Genomic DNA, 23,758 nt, shown 5'->3' on the forward strand with positions numbered 1-23,758 from the left:
CCTCTCTCCACTGGCAACTGACGATTTGCTTTCTCCACCACCTCCTCCTTTGCCCTGCAGCATCCCTACCATGTTGCACTACGTATTCTTTTTAAGTTTTAATTTTTGTTTCTTGTATTTGGAGAAGCAAATTTTCCATGTAAGAAAGCTAAAATTCAGTACAATATAAAATTTACTGTGTTCCTACAGCACTCTTCTCCCATGCATCACATATAAGCATTAAATTAGGCTCAAATGGCAGTCAGCTGTCCTAATTTGTGTCACTTTACACAAGAAAATGGAAGACAGTCTTCTGCTCTGCCAAACAGTCTTATATTCTCACAGTCCTGGGTCCTACATCACTTTGAGAGTAGGATGGGAAAGGGTGAGGCTGGTGAGCTCTGTGCCCTCCCACATGAATTAAGGATGACTTTACTGTTCATTTATAGCATATGAGATCACTTAGCCCAGGCTGTGGTGTTTCCCGTCCCGCTGGAAAATATTCACCATCATCTGATTTGATTTAAGCAAACAGAATTTTGTTTCATTACTTCTATTTCTCTGAACGTAAGTGTGAAACCTATTCCGAAAATTTAGATTTTCAGAGCAGAAACCATGCCTGCTCAAGTAGGTGAGCTGGAGCTGAACCTAAACAGGTGATTTTGTGGAGCTGAGACCAACGTGACGGCTGCTCTAAGGAATCCTCACACCCTCTTTGATTCTCCATCACTATATTCTTTCTGGGTGCTTTTTCATCATCTGCTCATGGCAAGAAGGGAGAGTATCGATTAGCAGGACAATTAATTGTCCTGATATAAAAATATCAGTTAGCAAACTGATTTTTTTTTAAAGTAGAACCTAATCACCCTCCAAATATATTCAGGCTGCCCTGATGCAGGTGGCAGAAGGTGGATGCCAAAGGGAAGCGTCCTCTGTTCAGGAGCTGACTCTATCTCAGGTCTCACCCACTCCTCCTTCCCCTCCTCAGCCCCAAGCAACACAAAGGGCACAGGGATGACTAAGGTTCGGAATGACTTCTGTTGTTGATTTTAAGCAAACCTGAAAACATTTTCCTTCTGCTTGCACGCAAAAAGGCACTAGAGGTATGTCACCTAGGCAACAAAACTATTCACTGGAATTGGCCTTAAGTATTTAGAATGAGTGTTTCCTTCCTATCCAGGGAGTTACACTGAGTTTACAGAAAAACACTGGTTCCTTTGAGAATTATAGTATATGATTCTGAAGGTGTCAGTGCAGAGGTCATCGCTTGCTGGAGAAAAGCTCTTTGTTACCTGAGTTAGAGATGGCTTTCATACCATATATGCAATCCCAAATGACCTTGCAAGAAAATCCACCTTTTCAACTGTTCCTCTAGCACCTGATTTACTTTTGGACAGTCAAAATTGCTTTCATCTTTTTAAACATCAGGGACTGCACAGTTTTTGGAATTCTGCTGCAAGTAAATATATCCCTGATGTTGCTGCATCCAAAGAGAGGACCAGATCCTGCCTGTCTACTCCATTCCAGAATAATCACTTCCAGGTTTCCAACTCACTGGTGAAACCAAGACGATCTACATTTGTAGTATGGGTTTATTGAATCAGGACTTAGAGTTTTTTTAACCATAACCCAGCCAAGTTTTCCTACCTTTCCAAAGACAAGGTCTTCCATTCCATCACCAGGCAAGGGGAAGAGGTCAGACTCGCTCCCGGACTCTCTCTTAAGGACACCCTGTGATGAGGCACAGACGCTACTCAGCCCATCCTCCAAGAAGTTCTCACATTCTACGGAAGCAAAGCAGAAAGAGTTACTATCTGAAGTTTCTGTAGTATCCACACACTTAACTCGCACATACTCAGTGAATTCAAGATTCAAAATAAGAGTAAACACAGTTTTATAAATCGTGTTCACCTTCCCAAACTGTGCCTGTAGTTTTTCAAAGAATGTATTAAAGACTTCAAAACTACTTTTTAATACATCAAAGTACATGGTCCAAAGAGAAATTCGGCATTAAAGAGCCCTACATTCTTGTATCTTGAGGTGCTGATAAACACGCTGTATATCAGGTACTCCACACCGAGCATAACAGGATGTTTCCCATCGACTGCAGTAACTGCAGAATTAGATTAATATTCAATAAATGTAGAAATATAACTTGACAATATTTGCTTTCTTCCTCAATTAAAAAGAATCAATTCCCTCTAAATGCCAAGGTGCTTTTAATGCATATTGGGATGCTTATTTCATTCCTCCTTCTACGATTCTCACTGAAAAAGCACTAATGGGACTTCCATGACAAGCTTTACATTCTTTAAGATTCAATATGTGTTTTTTAAAAATTCTCTGCTTTCATAATGCCTGACATTGAAATATAAGCATATCACATCTCTTTCTTCTAAAATGCTTCCAGCTGTTTGTACCGGGGTGATCAGCGGCACAGACACAGATTACAGCCACTGAGAAAGCCTTTCCTTTCCAAAAACCTTCACAGACGTGTATTTGCATAAAAAAATGCCTGTATATCATTTCATTTGTTCAGCCTTGAGGCAAAGGTATTAATGACAATTTTGGCAATAACTGAACATTCTTTTCTCCCAGCTCAAAATATTTTCTGATTATTAGTATTAAAAAAAAAAAAAAAAAAAAAAGAGTGGTTTTATTTTGCAACCTGCTCTAGCCAAACACATCTAAAACATGTTTAGCTCCCTGGAGAGGAGCCAGGACAATAAAATGTCAGTTCACCCTTAAACTACACCTGACGAAATCCATCCTTTGCTATGTCCAGCTTACAAATCAACCCAACGAAGACAGGTTTGGGTAGCTCAAAGTCACCCTTTTCTCATCCCTTCCCCATCCTTAACCTGCGCCTGACAGCAGCCATCAAACACCCCGGCCACAGCCGCACGGCCCAGCCAACGGGAGTGACTCCACTGTCAGAAGAAATAAAGTTCATTTATTGATGGCAACTGGCTGTCCTGTTTTGGGCATGGGGGGAACCGAAGCCGGTTGGAAACCCCATTACCCCATAGAGGAATTTCCACACTGTGGAGAATTGGAAAAGCACTAATCGGAAGCAGCGTGGCCATCCCCCGGCCCTGTTCCCTGTCGGTAAACCTGGAAAATCTGAACTGCTTTTCCATCACTGAAAAAGAGAAGGGAGGGGGAAGAGAAGGAGAGAAAGGGAAAAAAGAAAAGGGAAAAGCAAAGAAGAGACGAAGAGGCTGTAAGGAGCAGGCCAGGGTGCCGGCCGTCCAGCTGGCAGCCGGCAGAGCATGTCCGCAGCCCAGTCTGAAAAACAAAGGGGTTCGAGCCACGTTCCAGTGGAAAAACAGCGGGGAGGGTCCAGATGCGCCACAGGACGGATACCTCGCCCCAGTGATAAATCACAAGAGCCAGTGAAAGGCTCTGCAGGAGGAACAGAGGAGGTGAAGCAGCAAGAAGGACAATGAGGAGCAGAGTGATGGGGACCCCCCCTCCACCTCATCTGAGCTGAGAAACTCATTTCCAAACCCTCTCTTCCTTCCCTCCTCTCTGTTATTTTCAGTCGGTTAGGGGAAGGCTCTTCCCCTGCTTTTATCAGTTAGCTCAAGGGTTTGTTTTCTTTGCTTTAAGCTGCAGAGGCATTGCACAAGGCTGAGCTCCAGCTCCCACAGCCGTGACCTGGACAGCCATGGTGACAGCACTGCCAGGACACGGGGACCACGACTGCCAGGACACGGGGACCGCCACTCCCATCCCTCATCCACCCCCTGCCCAAGCTGCTTCTGTGAAGGTGCAGGCAAAATATACAATGATGATGGTAACACATTTCTGCATATAATATAGAGGCAAAAAAAAAATCCCGACATAGTAAAAACCTCTAGGACGAAAAGTTCCAAGCAACTGTTTTACATGTATTTTCCAAAGCCTCGTGCCCTCCAAGAAAGGGCTGAGCCCTCCAACTCCATGCTGATGGTTACGCATCTTCCCTGCTCCTCCAGGCATTTAATTTCAAAAACATTGACAGAAAATTAGAAGCTACAACTACTGGAGTTACCTTCTAAGATTTGAGGACTCTGTGCTTACACAAGTGATTTCAGCAGGATTATTCAGCAGGTGAAAAAGGTCTAATTCCCTACCAAGTTATGTAGTTTTAAGTCAGCCACGTTACGACAGCTAGTGGTTTTATTGCTGTTAGGTGTTGCCAGATTTTTCCTGCCCTCTCTCCACCGCACAGCACCGCAGTGCAACAGGAGGGATGTGTGTGGATTAATGACGATATTTCTACTAAAGCCAGAACCTGCAGAGCCTGAGATTTTCCTGCTGCTTCAGTCCAACCGGACCGCACATTCATCAACTTAAAAATCTGCCTCTTTGTGCTTGCGTTACAGACAGGTATTACTATAATTATTAATATATGTTTGTATATATGGTACCTGGTTATATAATTAATATTCTATTTCTGTAGCATGATATTGCATCAGATAATAAGTAACTAATATTGATCCGCATGAATACATGATCATACATTTGGCAAGTCGAACGAGCGCACGTCACCCTGCAGCCAAACAGAGCACAATAACTCTTGCCTGAAGTATAAAAATATCATTCCAAAAGACAAGGGATTTGGGGACACAATTAGGAAAGAAGCAGCATGGTGATACTGCAGGTTTTCCTGTAAAACACTCCTGAAATAGCTGTTCACTGCTCATGACTACTCTAAACATGGGATTATTTTTTTTTTTTTTAATAAAAAAGCAGTTATTTAACGTTGATGGGAGCTACAACTTCTACCTAGATTAAACCCCTTGGGTCAGTCACCCAAATTATCACTTCTTAGACTACACTCTGGAAAGACTGGGTTTGAATTTCACATCAAGAGTCAGTGATTCAATCCCTGGTTTTCTTTCAAGTCTCTTAGATAAATGGAAGAAGAATCAGGTAAGACACCTGCTCATAATGAGAGCAAGGGAAAGAGCATCCTCTCTATGAACAGTCCAAACAAACTCACTATTCAGGGCCCTGATAAATCACTCTATTTGTTTTGAATATGCAAAATTCAATGAAACGAAATGCTTTTTTCTTTATCTTGGACACCAGCTCCTCTTTGAAACTTGCCCAGACAAGATCTTCTGTTCCAGCGAAAGAGAAAGAAAGCACCAGCCAGCAATGCAGGGCTGGTGGGCAGGGTGTGGGAACAATGGCTCTGAGCAACCTTCCTGCTTCCTGGAGCCTGGAAATCATGGCAACTTCCAGTGGGAAAAAGAATAAAAATTAAGCCACTGATTTGGATCTAAATATGGATTCAGGAGCTCGAATTTCCAATTGTTTGGCCAGAGACCATGTGTGCGCCCTCATCATACATTTCAAGTTTATTTAAAACAAACAAAAAAATCATAAAAAAAAAATCAAAATACTGAAGTACTTTAAATGCAAAATTACTTAAAGAAGGTGACATACCACACAGCGCACTGCAAGTCAAGTGCTACAACCACGTGCTAAAAATGACTCACAGCAAATTCATCACACATTTCCTCTAGTTTATGTATTTTACACATCGAGGTAAGGATGTCAAAAATAAGAACAAAAAGAAGGAAAGAAAAGGTGAGGGGAACCGCAGGGCTGCTCATCCAGAGCTGCTCACCTGGAGACTCCCGCGTCCGCTTGCGTTCCAGCAGAGAAGAATCGGGACATGGCTCCAATGAACACCAGCTCTCACGGTTTATCTGAAAAACAGACCAGAGCAAATCAAAGCAAAGCCAATGTCACTAACGTCCCCGTTAGCCTCTTCTGCAACCTCACCCCGCATCAATCAGCAGATACATAGTTATGGCTTCATTTTGTCCCAATAATAAAAACCTTTGCTTAGCATCACTAAACAAACCATTAAGATATGCCAAAAACTTTATTTCTCCGTGGAAAGTATGATTTCAAGGTGGCTCCCGCTCAAGGCAGGAGTTCAGAGCGAGGATGAGCCAGCATTTAAGCTACTAGTTGAGGAGTGAAGAAATCTGGCTTCATTTCTCACTTCCATTTGTAGCAGGACTGCAGGAAAGATACTCCTCTGCTTTATGCCTTGGTTCACTATCCACAGAATAGCAATTCTTTACCACCCATATTAGTTTAAAGATAACTACCTTAAAGATCGTAAGGTGCTCAGATAACGTGGAAACGAAAGTTGGGGAAGTGCCCAGGTCATGGTGAGAACCAGAAGCACTTTGTGTTTGCATTAACTGAAATGATGACGATGGTAGAAACCCCCTTTTTAAAAGTAACACACATCACATGGTTTATTTCAACATCAGTCCTTATCATCTCACCCTCTCCATGACTTCCAGTCTTTCAGCAAGGATGACTGATCTATTCTCAATCTTCTCCCCCATCTGCCTCTGATTTACTCTTCCTCACTTGGGTTATGTTGTCCAGCATTTTGATTCTGAGTCTGCTGGACTATCCACAAGCCTTGGCTCATCCAACATAGACTTCCCATTGCTTCTGTCCACAGCTGATAGACTCTGGAAGCCCCTTTGCTCTCTCTCATTGAGCCATTCCTCTGAGCTGAATGCCTCTATTGTCAAACACAAGCAGCTCTCGCCTGGACGATCCCATGTTCCACGCCATTAAATCCAGAGGTTGTTTCCCCTCCTGACCTGCCCCAGCACACAGCATCTCACATGTTGTAGATAAAGAAAGCTACTGAAAGGGATGACTTCCTCTGATTTGCCAACTATTTCTCCTATCCTCTGGTTTTCCTTTTCTCTCCTGAAATCATCTCCTTTCCCCTTTCTCTGTCAAATCGAGAATTTTTACTATTTACTTTTTTTCCTCTGACCCATCTTCAAATCTCATCCGTGATCCTGCTTCATTTTCGCAGTCCCTTTTTGGATTCTCATCCCTTCGACGTTCTCCTATCTCCCATGTTATGAAACACACTCCTTTTTCCTTTTGATTTTTTTTATAAATCAAGCCTCTCCTACCCTTGACCTGACTTGCTGCCTTGACTAATGACCCACGTCCTTCTTCTCTTGCTCGCTGAGATCATGGAACTTGTTATTTGCAGTCGTTGGCCGTTGCTCCTCTCCGGTCTGGCTGCGTCCCCCTGCCCGTCACCGGAGGGGCTCCTGCCAGCGCCTCCGCTCCCCTCCCGCTCGCCACGCCGCACTCCCCCGCACCTGTCAGCTACTTTCTACAGCACATTTTTCTTCCTTAGGTTTTGTCCTCCTCCGTATTTCTGTGATGACAAAATGGGGTTGGAAGGGCCTTTGACAGGTCAGCTAGTCCCTTTCTGCTGCTCCAAGTCAGGCTCAACTATAATCAAAGAGCTCTTAATCCAACATGCCCTTAAAATCCTCCAGCAGCAAGGATGCCGTGACCTTCAGGAGCTCTTGCTAGTGGGGACAGGGAAGAAGCAGAGAAGATCTGAGAGGGGAAAAATGAACCGGAGTCTCCCAGAAGAGGTGATGGAGACCTGTGCTCTACCAGGGTGACCTCAGTGTATGTCCCACCTGGATGTCCCTCCCCCTCTTAGATATGATGCATGCTTCCTACCTGTTGCTCGCTGCCTCTGCTCATCCATATGCATTGTATGCACATTCATCTAAGACCCCGTTAGACCCCCTATATGTACATACATCTGAGATACCATCCTTCCCTGACCTCTACTCAACGCACACACACATCTGAACATCCATCTTTTCCCTTTTACGTATATTACATAAACATTTAATGAGAGGTGGAAAGGAAAAGAGTATCAGTCTGAAGTCTGACAAAGCCTTTTGTAAGCAAATACTCAAAACAATTTGTTTGTTTGTTTTCAAAGTGACATAAAGATGTTGAGTTTTAACTGTTACATGGGCAGTGGGTCACCGTTTGAATTCTTTCAATGCAACAAAGATACCCCCTGTTCTCAGTGAGGCTGGGTGGGATCTACCTCAGCAATTAAACTTCACTGCAGAATTTATACATCATTTTTAGTCTTAAAAGACCTCTTAAGTCAATAAATATCATGTTAATATTATTTTCTCTCAAGGCAAAACAGAATTAAACTTGCAGCACACTGTCTTATATTTTATTAAAGGCAAATCTAGAGGTTGAGCCTGAACACACACCGGAGGACAAATGCAAATATGCTCAAGTCCACACAAAGAAAGGAACGAGCCATTTCAGATATAAAATCAAATTCTGCCTCCTCCTGACCGGCTTGCACCTAACTCCTTCCTCACATTGAACCTCCTTACTCTTAAACCAATGAATCTCCATCAAGTTTAAGGGAACTAATCCTGATTTGTACTGATGTCCACTATTGGAAACTGATCATTAAACATGCTGTTCAATAATTAGCAGTAAGAAAAATATGAGGAGATTCACGTCTATCAGTTGATCGGTAATAGAATAAACTATATTAGGCTGAATTAACATTATATTTTTTCCTTTAATAGAACCAATTGAGTCATACACTGAAAATGCATTATAGACATTGGCATTTTTTCAAAAAAGATTTGAGTATTTTTCCCATTACCCAGCCAGCTCTCTCCTCTGCCCTGTGACTCTGCCAAGTATTGAAAACGTCTGTTTTTTTTCAAAAAAAAAGAGAAAGAAAAAAAAGGTAAAGAGAGAGCAACACTGAGGTTTAAGGTGCTCTTTCAGATGTACCTGATTAGCTACAAAGTAACATGTTAGGAACCAAATATTTATCTCAGGAGCCCTAACTGAGGGATAACAATAATAATCATCAAAATACAAACAAAGGAAACCACTACTATATACAAGTATTCTCTATCCCAAAAACGAGCCCAGATAGGATTTGTGTGAGGTTTACTGTGTGCTCTCAGGCAACTGGGTGGTCCACAGATCCTCAAAACACAAACCCCATTATCCTCGGCCCAAGACTGAGTACGGGGATCCCTCCTCAACAGCTGAACTCTGCTCATATTTAACTCAGAACTTCAGGTAGAGACAAGGCTATAGGGAAAATCCAGTTATAAGATATACTCCTCTCTTCTTCCCTCTGTTTTGCTAAGAGAAACACAATGACAGGACCGCAGGCTGGTGGCCACAGGACACGACAAACCCCCCATGCACTTTCTGCCTTGCCCACACTGATAAAAACCCATCGATTCTGGGCATCCCAAGCCTTTGTGGCGGGAGCAGAGGATGCGGCAGCATTCAGATGGAAGAAGGGAAAATAGAACGGCTTCTGGGAACAGACCTTCAATACACAGCTTTTGAAAAAATGCCAGGAGAGAACCAGCTATTTTTCCATGCAGGAGCCTGAATATGTTTATCTGCAGCCCAGACACAGAATGAATCATGGAAGTGTGTCCCCAGGCACCAAAAAGCAAATCCCAGAGGACTTGCCGTTTGCCTGTGAAACACTAGCAGACTAGATGTCCAAAGAGGGCTTTAGGACACCAGCTGGAGCTGTAAGCAGCAGACTGCTTGACTGCTCATTCTGGGCACAAACACACGTATTTCCTGACTCTCAGAGACATCTTCCTCCAGACATTTAATTTGAAACTTGAAGTGACTTAATGCAGAAACCTCTTTACATAAGGACGGCGCTGGACAACCTGCGAGCCAAATGGGTCTGGGACGTCCTCCATCACATGGGAACGACGAGTGACCCCAGCCCCTCTTTCCCAGGCTCTTCCTTCCTCTCCCCCGCACAAGTTTTGTCCAATCAGTTCTCCGACCCCTCCAGCGCTTGCGGTCCTGTGCGGTGCCTACCCACGAAAATCAGAATTGGGACCTTCTTCTCAGAAGACACTTCAAAAACATTTACTTCTGGCTGAGCAACTTGCTAGAAACTCCTGCCTCGGGGAACAGTCCCTACCTGGCTCTCATGCACCTCTCCTACCTTCCCGACATAGAAAAGTCTTTTTTCTCTCCTTTTGGTTTTATTTTAACTCTTCCTGCCTTCCATTTCACAACCAAGAAAACACACAGATCTCTCAGGAAATCTTCGGCTATTTTAAAAGTTTTCACTTGTCAGCCTTCCTAGTAATGATATAAATCAACATCTCCAGACCAGAAGGTACCAGATGATTTTAACTTTCATTTCCTAGCAAATCTCTAGAGACTCATCTTCCCTCCGTATTGTTTTAACTTCGTCCTAAATTTACAAGTTTCCATTCCTCTCCTTTTTTTTTCTTTTTCCCCCAGCTTCTAGACCAAGTTCTAACTTGCAGCAAAACCAGACACCATTTCACATAGGAAAATATTTAGTATAACAATACTAGCTTGCTTGGTGTATCATTAAGTACTAGTGCACCATACTGAGAAATAACTGGTACCAGGAAAGATTTGAAGTATCAATTGAAGAACAAAAATAGCAGGAAACATGCAATACTTCAAAGGTGCATGAGGGATGGGGCACCTGGGGAAGGAATTTCAGTGTGTTCCTTCAACAGCCCGTTGATGCAAACGAAGTCCATACACACATAACTCACATTAAGAGCAAAAATCACTGCTTTGACGATCATCGTGCCAGACAATATTAAAAGCAGACATATCAATTTGCTTACAAATTCCAGATTAAAAAAAACCCCAAAATTATCTCCCTGCATATTTTCTTGGCTTAAGCTTTAGGGGAAGGTTTTACAATGTGGATAAGAAATACAAAGACCATTATCCAATGTATGCCAAAAGGGACAAAGTGAAAACACCTGCATTTCTATAGAGATTTAGCTTCCAACACTGTGAATATGCTACACCAAGCCTTTTAGCTTCAAAGAATTGGTGGCACTGTATCAGGAGAATGTTTTTTCAAGGAGGTCCAAAGTGACTTTGCTCACAGCAACAAGCAAGCAGTGCTATAGAGATTTACACTAAAGGATTACACTAGAGGAGGCTTCTACAACCACAGGACATTTCAAATGAGTGAACAAATGAGCACTTTGTGGTGTAAGAGCAATACTGAGTTCCAAGAGTTCACTTTTCCCTTGACAATGTCCCAAACGGGGAAGGAGCGTGTGTCCCAAGAACATTTTCCAGTCCTTAGCACTGGGGTGTCCTCTTCCACCAAGAGAATTAGAGTCCTCGTAACAACAAACTTTAATTAAGCTTTAAAAATAGCAGCAATGGCTTTGGATAAAAAACATCTTTTGACTAAAATGGAAGGAAAATTTCCACAGACGTGTGCGCTCCAGGTGAAAACAGATCCATTTGATTTAAGCTATCCTTCCAGTTCTAATTCTACATGAGACATAAATAGAATCTTGCTGTCCCATCAATAACCAAACTACTGCAGACAGATGCACAATTTAAGTTCAGAGAGAATTTAGGGTCACAAAGTTTGATGAAACTGCCTATCCATCATCCGAGGATTGTACTTCTTGGTCTCAAACTCCAAATCAAGGAATGAACATGTTTACGTGTCAAATAACCAAATCCAAAGTGCACAGAAAATAATGCTTTATAAATATGATAATGTACAATGGAAGAAATCTTAGTTTCAGTAAATTTGGGGACCTTCTCCACATTCTAGTTTTAGCTCAGGATGCTGCAAATTGCACTGTGCCGTAGCTGGGCAGGGTTCATTCCAGAGGATCTGCTCCAGCACTGGGGTAGAGCTATCAGAGAGCAGCCCTCTGCCAGGGAGCAGAATAACACATGGATAATGCTGCCCCTTTCATTTCAAAATGCCTTATTTATATAACACTGGGCTGGTTTTAATTTCATGAATAATATTCTGGTTTTTAACTGAAAGCTGAATGGGATTGGTGCATCTGAAGAGCAGCTAAATCACACCTCATATCCCCAGTTTTGAAAAAATGTACACTTTCTGCCTATACTCAACATTTATCTACAAAGGCAAAATGTAGATACAGGTAACGAGCAATTATAATACATTTCCAGTTGCGATTGCTTGGTCTCCCATTCTCAAAGGGAGCCCATTTCTTATGCTCCAACTCTGCAAAGCACAGCCTGTTCATCCAGACTTGGACACTTGTCTGACTTCACATGAATTTGCAAGGTGCCAGCCAGTGCGGTGTCTGTATTCTGTCCCTAGATAATTATATTTGCAGTAGGAAGCTCAACACAAAAATGAGACAGGGCTGCCAACTCACACATGGGCACACTGAGACTTCCCATTATGGATCTTGGAATCATGCAGCCCATAGTGTTTTACCCTGCACATAGCTGCTCAGAGCTCAATGAATTGTTCAGACCAGCAGATAGATATCCCATGTGCCCGACACGTTCTCCCGCATCTGCTACAACGCAATCCCAGGAGGAAAGATGATAGCATCATTCAGGCTTCCCTGTACAGTGGCAAATCACTACGCTCAGTAACCAAACTCATCATGTTCGCATTGCTGCAGCAACGACAAAAGCCACAGTAAAGATGAAGTCCTACCTCGGCATAAGGGCTAGGACATTGATTTATCCACTTACTTTTTCATATGTGGGGAGGAGGAAAAACCAACATTAAAGCTAAAAATAATTGTGCGCACCAACCTCCAAAATTTCTGAGGGTTTTTCTTCCCCTAACTCCACAAGCCACTGTTTTCAGGCACAATCTAAACATGTAAAATTTGAGCCCCAACACACTGACCCTTCAGAAGACACTTGCATTGCAAAATAGTCGGTAGGAACCAAAATTATTTTACGACTAAGAACAGTGGCAATGAATACAAATAAAATGCCATCTATAAACATTTAGCAACCCAAATGACACAAGACCTTCTTTGTCCACAACTTGCTCCAGTTGCCCTTCTCTACCAGCTGTTTTTCTTTCCTATGTCATGGGTACCAAGTCAAACTGAAGCAAAGAACATATTCATCTACCACTCAAAGAAAAGACGTCTTGTCCAGGCCAAACTGAGAGCTGCTGGGTGCTTTGCAGGTATCTTGTTAAAATTTTATTCATATCAAACACTCTGGATGAATCCTATTTTGCTTTGCTTTTGTTGTAAGAATATTTACTTGCTTTTCAATACTTGACACTTAAGAAACCCTGCCCTCTTAACTCACCAAAATACAATGACCTAGATAAGGTACAGTTTTAAGTATTTTAATTAAAACCAAACCCAACAGAAAACTCCCTCATTAAGGGTCTGATCCAACTCCCATTAACGTCAAGAGATGATCTGCCACTGACGCACTCTGGTGCTGGCTTGGATCCGTAGATCATCAAAATTTAATTTCATATGCCCGTTATGTTACAGAAACCAGCTAAAACATGAAGAATGACTAAAAATCAAGCTAAAGTTGATTGTAACTGCAGCTGTCACTATCACCCTCCTATTTTAAACATCTGCAGCCTGTACAGCCCATGTTGGGAGCAGCAATGCGTGCACATACGCACACATATATGGACACTGAGTCATTTGCAGGAACAGACAACATAACCCATGGTTTTGAAACTCAATTAGGAAAATACTAGTGGGAACTAACAAGAGCCACATTTTGTTATAAAATCTAAGCTTTGCTGAACAAAAACTAATTTAAGGAACTGATGACATCAGAAATACTGAAGTCGGATAATTATAGTGAATTACATTTCAACCCAGGTATTCAGATACTCTTTGTAAAAAGAAAAAAATTGTGTTTTTTATATTAGCAACTGAGGTTGTCAGGGGTACCAGGTCTTCTCTCAAGAATTAATAAGCAGTCATTTCACACGAGTAGTGTGTGTACAATATGTCTGCATTTTTTAATGACTCACAGGGTGTCTAGAGATTGAACACAAGAGGATTTAACCCTCAACCAGCATCAGGAACATGAGAGTTCAACAACACTCAACAAAATTGAGTTGTTAGAGAAAACAAGTCATGGTTATTTGTGTCACTAAAACATAAAGGATCCATTGAATTAAAGGAAAATATTTTTTTTCCTAAACAGTGCAAGTCAACAAGTGTTAGGTCTATTTTAGTGCAGACGAAGTAGAACAAGAATAATCTGAAAATAAAATTGTCTGTGTTCTTGACTTGGAAACAAAAGCATGAAGCAAAAAATCATAAAAAAAGGAAGGCACACAATCATGCAGAAACCCACTACCTCAGCTAAGAAGAGTGAGAAATAGGTCCCCAAGCTGGGCTGTGTTTTGCAGCCAGTCCCTCTGGCTGCTTTCCGATTTCCATCCACTTTTGCCAGGAAGCTCCAAAAAGCTGTTAGGGAGACAGGACATTCCCAGACTGCCATCGTGCCGTTTGGTGGAGCACTTGCTAATTTTAGATTAGAGGAGGAACACACTGGGACAATTAGCCAAGAGCCACTCCTGGCTCTTGATCCAACCTTTCTTCAGACAAAACTCACACCCAAACAATAAGACTGACAACAACACCCTTCAAATACAAAAAAACAGAGGCAAAGGAGGATCCGCCATGCCTTTTTTTGGCAGAATACACCTTTCAAGGGATATGCACATTTCAACCCCAAAAGCAACCACTGGAAATGAAAACCCTTTGCCAAATTACACCTTAGACAGAAAACCCACCTGCAAGCGGTGAAGGTTGCAAAACAGGAGGGGACCATTTAAAGACAGAGGATGGAGAAGATGGCCAGAGAGAGCAATCTGAAAGGGCATCTGATTGCATGCCATAGGAGATTATTTGGTTGCAGGGATAATAATATTTAGCATGATACAGTCTGACAGCACCTTCCACCCGCTACCCCTCCAGCTCAGGTAACGAGTACAGCGGGGAACACATCGACCCATCAGAGATGGGGAAAGAAACCCATAAATAAGTGTTCACAAACATCATACCTTTAACAACACAACATCTACAGTCCTGTCCACCTTGGAGATGTCGCACAGGCTGTATCGCCTCTTGTGGCGTTCGTACATTTTGTCCGCAAAGCTGGAAGCGGAGGAGCAGAGCCCACCATGAACCCTGGGCTGACCGCGGCCAGAACACTCCAGACCTCTCACAGACGCGCTCTGAGGAGTCCCCGTGTCTCTGCACACCAGCCCGTCTGAGCCTCGTAACAGGAAAAAGAAAATCCCAGAGCTGCGACCAGCTGATAAAGTCTTCTCGGAACGGGTTTGCTTATACAGGCAATGCAGGAACTTATAGCAAACAAAAGATATTTGAAGAGAGCTTCATACATATAGGATTTCTTTTTTTTTGCAACTGCTAGGAATGGTATCAGCCTTCCTGTTATAGTAATAATAATAATAATAAAAATGTTTTCCAGACAACTTGGATATCCAAAAAGCGCCAGAACGAAAATCCTGCCCGAAAAGAGAACAAAAGCCAGATGTGTGCAGCAGGAACCCTGACACTCCAAGAGGGAAGGCAGAAGGTAGGCTCAGCCACGACGAGTCTAATTCAGGAAAAAAGAAAAGCCAATCGTCGTATCCAATGTAAATACTGTCACCAACGTGTTTTTTCGTTCACGCCCTCGTGCGCTGAAAGAAACAATAAAAAAGGTACTTTCCTCCTTTCGAGTCGGTCCACTGTTCACCAGACAGGAGGGTTTAGTTTTGCATTAAGTTTAAATTTCTAATGACAGCACAGGGCAAAAGGAAAGAAAATAATGAAATAAAGCCACTCCCTCCTGATTTGGGCTGGGACGTCACTACTTGCCTTTTTAGTCCTGCACCAGTGTTCTCCCAGCTTTCAAAATTTCTTTGCAGTTGTGGGAGCATGATTCATCTCTTCAGAGAGAGGAAAAAAAACAGAGAGGAGGGAGGAGGGGAAAGAAACAGCAGCAGCTTTTCTTCACCAGCCTCTTCCACCTCCAGCTGCAGGCACTCCGTGTGTGTTTGCTCGCTCCAAAAAGAGACGGAGAAGCAGAGGGACGTGTTTTTGGAAGGGCAAAAAGACTCTTCCCTCTCCCACATGCCAGGTGAATGAAAGACAATTTCAAGGCTTAACACTTCCCCAAAACAGGAATGGAAACTTATGATTTAATCAGTGCACACACACACAAAAAAAAAAAAAAAAAGAGAAAGAAAAGGAAATCAGCCATTTATTTTTCTTGTCGTCGTTTGCAACACAGAGCAAAAGCCTTCAGCAACTTGCTTTCCAGAAAACACAATTTTCCCTCATTTGTTCTAGCCTGAAAGGCAGAGCTATTTTTTAATTTTCTTTAAAAGAAAAACCCTAAAGTTTTTTTCATCTTTCTAAGGCTGGGCCAGTCAGAGCTCTCTCCCCTCTCAATAGCCCATTCACATCAGCTGGGCCCTGCACACACTCTGCCACATGGTTTCCTGTTTTCAAACTGCCCCCTTGCAGCCCCCTCTGCTTTCCACCCCACCCTGACCTCTCCAGGGATGAAATCTTTCCATACTTCCCCAGCTTTAGACATTCTCTCATTCACTGATTCAAAAAGGAATGGGGGTGGTAAAAAAAAAAAGAAAGAAAAAAGAGAAGAAAAGGGGAAGGGGGGTCTGTGGTTGGCAGTTTGTAGTGAGCAGAACCTTTTTTTAAAAAAAAAAAAAGAGAGGAATTGTTAATCCCCTGTTGCAAAGCAGGAAACACCGACGTCAGAAACAGCGCTTATCAACCCAATGTTTAATTGCAGATCTCCAAAAGCCATCCTTGGGGGTGCTGGGTGAACTGGTCCATCTCCTGCTGCTGGGATTCGCTCAGCTCGTGGAGCTTGGTTAAGGGTTTGTAGGTCTTTTCATCCAGCCCTGTAGGGTGGCCCTGGTCCCCTGGTTGTACAAAGCACTTTGTAACCACCAGCTCAAGTTCTGGCAAAGGTGACTCAAACCCTGCAGCCTGCTGAAATGGATAAAAAATGAGTTTTTTGGCATTTGCATGAAGGAATCTTCCAGAGGAGGTCTAAACCCATCTGCTGTGAGCAGGCACACCAGGTCCTCTTTTTTCTAGTGCTACCCAGTCTTCTGGCCGCCCCAAACCAGCAGCCTGACTGTGAGTAACACAGGAACTGACTCCCCCCCCCCATGCCTATTTCGTAAAACACCGAAGAATGGGAGTTTACAGAAACACAAAGTACTATTTTGGGCTCTCCTGGATATAACACCCCCAATCCATACAGCCAGATTATGCAAAAGCGTAATTACCCTCTAAACTTAGCAGACTCAGTAAGTAAGCTGAGAAGGGCATCTTCTCCTAAGACTACAGCACAGCTCGGTGGCACAGTGGCCAGACACCGCTTGAAGGTCCATCTTTGAGCATTGTGCCATGAACACGTTCCCATGCACTGGAATGGGCTGGGGACCGGCAGCGGTTCAGCTCCTCTCAGTAAGTGACACAGGTATGCTCTTACCTGGTCAACGTGAGGTATCTCCCCCCGGTTTCATTAGGCTCCAGTCTCTCCCTCACAACCCAAAGCTTCATGTCCACCACACCACCAGCTGAAGTGAGGAGGATCTCCTCTATGAGGCTCTCTTACAGCTACAATCCCCAGCTCAGCATCTCAGCCAATGACTCTGTTCTCCTCAACAACGAGTGGAACTTCTGCTTTCAGTATTAAGACACTCACGAAATGTGGTAGTACTTTGGGGACTTTCTGGAGCCACCGGTTTTCTCCACAAGTAATGAATCCCAGCAATCATGTGCCCGTCGAGATGAGGAATCAGAAATGGCTGTGACAGCATTCCAGCCCTTCAAACACTACCATAAAAGGCAGGGATTTCCTCAAATCTAAATTTACAAGACAGGAACCTATAAACAAAGTGTGGGAATTTAGTTCAGGTAAAGGAATTTGTAGCAGTTGCTGTGCCTTAATGATGCTCTAATGTTTCGTTATGGAGAACCCATAATTTTTTAACTGATAAAGCAGCTAAATTTGTTTTCAAATCAATTCAATTACAACTTCTGGTATACAAGGCAAAGATTTATCTGAACAACAACTGCACAGCTCTGCCAAAGCCCTTCACTTAAAGCACTTCACCTTTGAACTGCAGAGCCCCTCAGGCAACCAGAAAGAGATGTTCAGCTGCGGGGCTCGAGCAATGTCACCTTGCAGAAGATGGTGCCATGTGAGCATCATTACTGTAACACCGCATCTTCCACAGAGATGTGAGATGGGTGCATCAACATCCAGTCGTTTGGGGCTTGGGTTATCTCACCCTTCCTAAAGGTAATGAGAAATGAGAAACACCTCTAGCCAAAGGAGGTGGGAGACACACTGGGAGATGGGCAACCTTCGTATCGGGAAGTTAAAGTAAGAGGCAAATTTGTCTGAGCTGTGCACAATAACACTGGTATGGCCAAAAGCCACAAGTAACCCACAAGTGCCCCTTCGTGGGGCAGGAGGGAACAGAAACTTCAGGTGGAGGGTGCAGGTAGGTGGCGAGAGCCGGCCAGCACCAGGCAGGATGATGGGGCAGAGGACATGTCCCAGGACTCAGTACACATCCATGCCCTGTCTGTGAACTGAGATGATGACCTGCCATCTTCCACAATTGCGTGCCTTGGTTTAGTAAAGAACGCCAACCCATCCCTTGGGACACCTCTACACACCTTCATCCACAGAGGAAAATAATCCACACAAACAAATAAGCCAACAAAAAAATATCCCCCTCTCTCCCTTCTCTTTTTCTTTTCAAACTTAAGCTTCCAAATCCCTCATTTGTTCCAAGAGTTTTCCTGTGGTTATGTTCCTGACTCACAGCCAAGATCAGGAGGCCAGTGACGACTCCAGACACCCAAAGTCCATCTCATCTTCATTTCCAGACTTTACTGTTGAAGGGGGAGGAGAAAAGTATTATAAACAAATAGAAGATAATGTGCCAGACACACTCCCCCCTTGGGAGACCATCACTCTCTTCCCACATTAGGTGGGGCTTTTGCTGCATTGTTTCAGGCTGGAAATCTTGCCTTGCACACAGCCTTATATACACACAGGCACGCCGAGCAGACGCACAAGACAGACTCAGCCCGGACAAAGCTGAACAAAGGTTTTCAGTCGCTTTTGTCCACCTATTTAACCGAGTATCTCAAATGCCAGACACATGTTTACACAGTATATAGTATTCATGCTCAGAAACATGATGCACCAGACAATCAGAGGATAAAGATTAAATGAAAAAAAACCCTTCTCCAACTAGTAAATAATTCTCTTTTTTTTCTTCTCCTGCACATTGCTCAAAATGGAGTGGAGACGCGAGCAGCAGCCCAGGCCACCGGCTGCTGATGCGACAGTTCTGGGCTCCTTATTGAAAACATCTGGAAGCACTGAGCCGCTTTGTGCAGACAGGAGTTTGAAACGATCCAATCGTTTCATATCCAAACCAAAGTCCAGCGCTGCGGATTTCAAGGGAAGGAAAAGAAGTGGGGGGGAAAGGCGCCCGATTGCACCATATGATCTGTAACTCATCCAGATAAAACTCCTCCTCTTCTACCCGCTAACAGACCTCTTAATGACAAGGAAATCATGGTTATTCCGAAACAGACTGCACTATTGTTATCTGTTTCAAATTACTTTTGCCATATCGTTATGAAACACTGAAAATGATGCAATCTGCAGAAATACTCAGGCATATTAACTTTTTCAACTGTGGCTCTGATAGGAACTAATGGAGCAGTAGACGAAAGGAAAAACTTCTCCCTGTCTTAAGCAAGTCAAAACCCACTTTTGGGCACTAAACACAGGAGATAATAAATTCATCAGACAATAAGAGAGAAGAATTACTTTTTCAATTGCTCTTTTAAGTAAAGAAATCAGCTTTTTGGAAAGGGTTTTCAAAATTTTATGTTTCTGGCACTTGCAAGGATAGACAAAACAAACCCCTTTTTTTCTCAAACTAAATAAGGCAAAGGAAATCTGCACTCTAATACTGCAAAGCCTGTAAGAGGAGTGTATCCAATCTGGAAGGGAGCGCACATCCACCGTGTCTGCCGGAGGCCGGTCAGCACCCACACAAGGACCGAGACAGATGCTCGAATGCGGATTTTGAAGATGACCAGGCAGTCACTGAACGTGGGTGAGCACTCACGTCGCAGACCTTGGTAAAGAGCCCTGGACATTAGATAATGCATTTCTCATTTTTGCAGGAGCATTGCAAGGCTGAGAGGTTTGTGACTGAGCCGTTCCCACCCTGTCTGTCTGTCCGCATCCCTGCGGTGGCACTTTGGTCCAGGGTCACATCTCTCTGCACATGGGAAGACTCACTGGTGTCCCACCAAGCAGCATCCTCTTCAAGGGGTAGCCCCAAAAGGCTGGCTGTGATTTTAGAGTCCTCTATGAGGTAGGGCAGGGAAAGAAGTGGAGTCAGGGAGCAGGACACGGACAGTCCCCCATGATCAGACATCACAAGGATCCTGTTCATGGCAGGCACCATGCTGCTCTAAGGGGGAAAGACAGCAATGCAGGCAATAAACCTTCACAATCCTGGCCCTAAAACACCTCAGTATTCACCAGCTCAACTTAATCCTTGGGACAAATCGTCCACAGTATCAACACAGCTTGGGCAACCCCCACTCTCTTAAAACTTCCCCTATTTAAATAATTCAGATCTTCATACAAAAGCCTGGAGAGAGACATTTCCTCGCCAAGCAATACTGTGCTTTGGGACAACACAACCAAGCTGAATTTTACATCCAAACAAACCACCATACAGCTGCAGCCTGCATTTGACATAAGCATCAAAGACATAAGCATCTAATAAACAGCTGAAGAACCATGAAGGAGGAATGAAGAGGGCTTAGAAAGCTGTCAAGACATACGGATATATGGAGTGTGTGTTTTGAGAAAATACAAAAACACCTTGAAAGATCTTCAGCCATTTCCTGACCTTCCCTTTTCTAATATTTCTCAGAGACCCGGTGTACATGTCTCAGGAATTTCTATTGTCCAAATAACCTTCAGAAAAATGCTGAGGGTCTGCTCTGCCATGGACCAGGCCTGAACATCCTTCCAGAGGAAGTCAACTGCCCATCCTACTGCTCCCAAATGGCTACAGGAGAAACACATCCCACGCAAGAGATTAGCAACCCCTCAGCTGACTTTACATCAGTTCGCAACATCTAGTTCTGCCTTTACCAAAAATAACCGCAAATCGAGACGCTTGGCTGGCTGAAGTGCTGTGGGATCTTGGACCACAATGCAGATATTTATTTAGCATGTTATGGGAGTTGAGAGAAATAGTTCTTGCTGTCAAACACTGGACATGTTGTTTTGCTCTGTGAATTCCAGAATCGTAAAAACGAGGAGGGGAAGTCATGAGTGGATAAAGCAGGAACACTCCCCAAAAAAGGCTACAAGGAGCATCTGAGCTATGACCTGCAGAAGCAACACACACTGCACATCCCCTGCATCCTTGGGGATGCTCCAGTGCTCAGGCACTTCCCACCAGGGCACGGGGCCTAATGATCTACAGACTGGGTAAAATGCAAAAATAATGGGGTCTTTTGTAAAGAATAACACAATTTTCAACCTACACATCTGGATAAGACATATTGCTTTGGTTTCACCGCTGGCTCAGCCCAGCCTGAAGCTGCTGCTGAAGGGAGTTGTCAAAAATGATGTTCATTTCTTCGACCTCACGCAGCACTAAAGCTGGTCACGTGAGCTTAAATTTCCCTTCATGTTTTTCAATTGCTGGTCATGAACATGTGAATTTTACACGCACACAATCAGCAAAAATCTTTGCTAATTATGACGATTCAAACCCTCCTACTCTAAACCCAATATTATAAATTCTGGGATCTGGAAAGATAATTATATAAATAAAAGTATTTTAAATATTGAACTGTATTTATAGGAGTTTTCAAACCGTTGTAAACATCATGCAAGCCACTTGAAATTGGTTTTTGCAGGCTATCCAGCAAATATTTGAAGCCTGCCCAAACAAGCAATGTCTAGTAACTTGTCCTACAGAGGAGTTAAGGAGATCATCACTGTCTCAAATGCAAGAAGGGGATGTTTCATTATCTATGCACAAATGCTAAACTCAAAGGAATTATTCATTTTTATACCATGCATAATAAAAAAGCATCTTCTGACATCACTGGGATGGATATAGGATATAAGAAAGTATTGACTTATACAAATAAAAACATATATTCCATTATCCCATAATAACAAACTCCAGAAATAGTAAAACCTTACAGTTCAAGGTATGACGTTAAAAATTAGAATTAGTCTGTTTTCCTGCACAAAAACTATCTCACATTTGCGGAGTTCAGGAAACATCGCAGTGTCTTCCAAAATAATGGCATGATATCTGTTGCTGTAGGGACGGCACAGGAGCAAACAGGTATCGCCTGACCCGCTCCACAATGCCTTGCCATACTAATGCATCGGTTCCAGGATACGCCTGGTGGATGCTTCTATCTAAAGAACTGATGTATTCAGCTAAAAACAGAGACAGGATAGCAGATTACATAGATGAATTGGTGGATAAAGCCCAACAAAAATGACGTACGGCATCAGTGAGTAAAATTAATAGACAATATAAAAATGACACATCTTGAGCTGAGGAAATTATTCAACTTTTACCATTCTTTCATGCCTGCAGTTTAAGGCACTGTAACGTAACTGAAAAACAGAGCAGGGTCATTCAAATGAATAAATCATGCCAAAAAATGATTCAGCTTCCCTCCTCTTTTTTTTTCTCTTTCCTCTTTTAATTGAAGTCCCTAGGACTCAGCCCTTGGGAAGCCCACACGATCCATGTATTGTCCTGGCCAGGCACTCTGTCCAAAGGGAAAAAGTTATTTCTTCTTTCATCTTGTAACCTGAAAATCTGGGAGGGGGAGTGGTGGGAACGCAGAGCACTGTACAAAGGCACCCATCATATTTCCAGGACAATTTTTTGTTTGACTGTTAATGACGGCAGGGGATTGAAGACACTGTGGTATTTGTTTTGACCTTCCAATTGTTGTGTTTGCTTTGCGGGGAGGAGGATCTCAGACCCGACCGGTAACTGAGATGCTCTGAGTGCAGCCAAGCCCCCCTCTCCCCAGCAATAACAGACACTCCAGCTCACCCTCCTACCTACACTCACATCCAACCAATATTTTCATGCCCTCGCTACATGCATTTGGAAACTTGAAATAAAATCCAATGCAAACTTTGAGAGGAGGCATTTGGATTCCAGCTCCTGCCTGGGAGGTCTGCTGTAGGACCACATGAGTATTCATTTGCTCACTGTTTTATCCGTTTCCCTGGTAGTCTGCTGTAAAGAATATTAAACAAACATCTCTTTACAGCTCAAGAGCCCAGGAAAGAATGTTGATCCTACGGAAGAAACCTGCTTTTACCAATTTTTACCCCACTTCTATCCCTCTGGTCTAAAGGTATACATGAGGGTAAGGATTCACTGAATCCACAAAGCCATCATTTAGAACTGCTATAGCAATATACGCTAAATATGTTCCCTCCTTTAGTCTAATTTTGGAAAAAATGAATTTTCTCAACTGTTAACACTGCTCCAGAAAAATAATATTTATTTCCAAGGTTATAAACTAACATATGCTACATCTCCTCTACCAGCTTTTGAAAGATGCCTTTACAGTAACATTTGTTGTTGCAGGGATAATTCCTAACTGGAGTAATGGATCCAAACCTTGTTTCTATTCCTCTCCACTCAGTTAGAAGTAGGGAATGTCCCTGCAGCACTGGGAATGTCACGTCAATACAGGTGTTTTAGGAAAACTTTAGTTGCCGGGTTTTTGTGCTCCTCTCCCATTCACAGCCTGTCACAGCTGCTGCTCTTCCATACATTTAACAGCTTTAATCAATAGATAAACAAATTTGAGCCAATCGACAATGATAACTGTGGCCAAAAATATCAAAAAGCAGCGTTTATTACCCTGTCAATTCAGGCTATGCCAGGAGCTGCAAAGGTCACCATGCTGCAGATAAGGAAAATGCACCATCTGAAATTTCTCGCTAGTTACTACAAGGAAAGGGTTGGTTTTGTTTTCTTAGGAAG

General features: G+C 43.1%; 1 protein-coding gene across 6 annotated transcripts in view; it reads right to left on the reverse strand.

The window, feature by feature from the left end:
• AKAP13 (A-kinase anchoring protein 13) overlaps nucleotides 1–23,758 on the reverse strand; it is a 215,089-nt gene that overhangs the window by 58,143 nt on the left and 133,188 nt on the right. For all 6 annotated transcript variants that reach the window (XM_082061426.1, XM_082061429.1, XM_082061428.1 and 3 more), the window contains 2 exons: nucleotides 5,603–5,684; nucleotides 1,627–1,763 (listed from right to left, as the gene is read on the reverse strand). In XM_082061426.1, coding sequence (XP_081917552.1) covers nucleotides 1,627–1,763; nucleotides 5,603–5,684 — 219 coding nt within the window. The remainder of the gene's footprint in view (nucleotides 1–1,626; nucleotides 1,764–5,602; nucleotides 5,685–23,758) is intronic.

The sequence above is a fragment of the Streptopelia decaocto genome, assembly GCF_964273445.1.
Source record: "Streptopelia decaocto genome assembly, chromosome: 9".
NCBI classification, from domain to species: Eukaryota; Metazoa; Chordata; class Aves; order Columbiformes; family Columbidae; genus Streptopelia; species Streptopelia decaocto.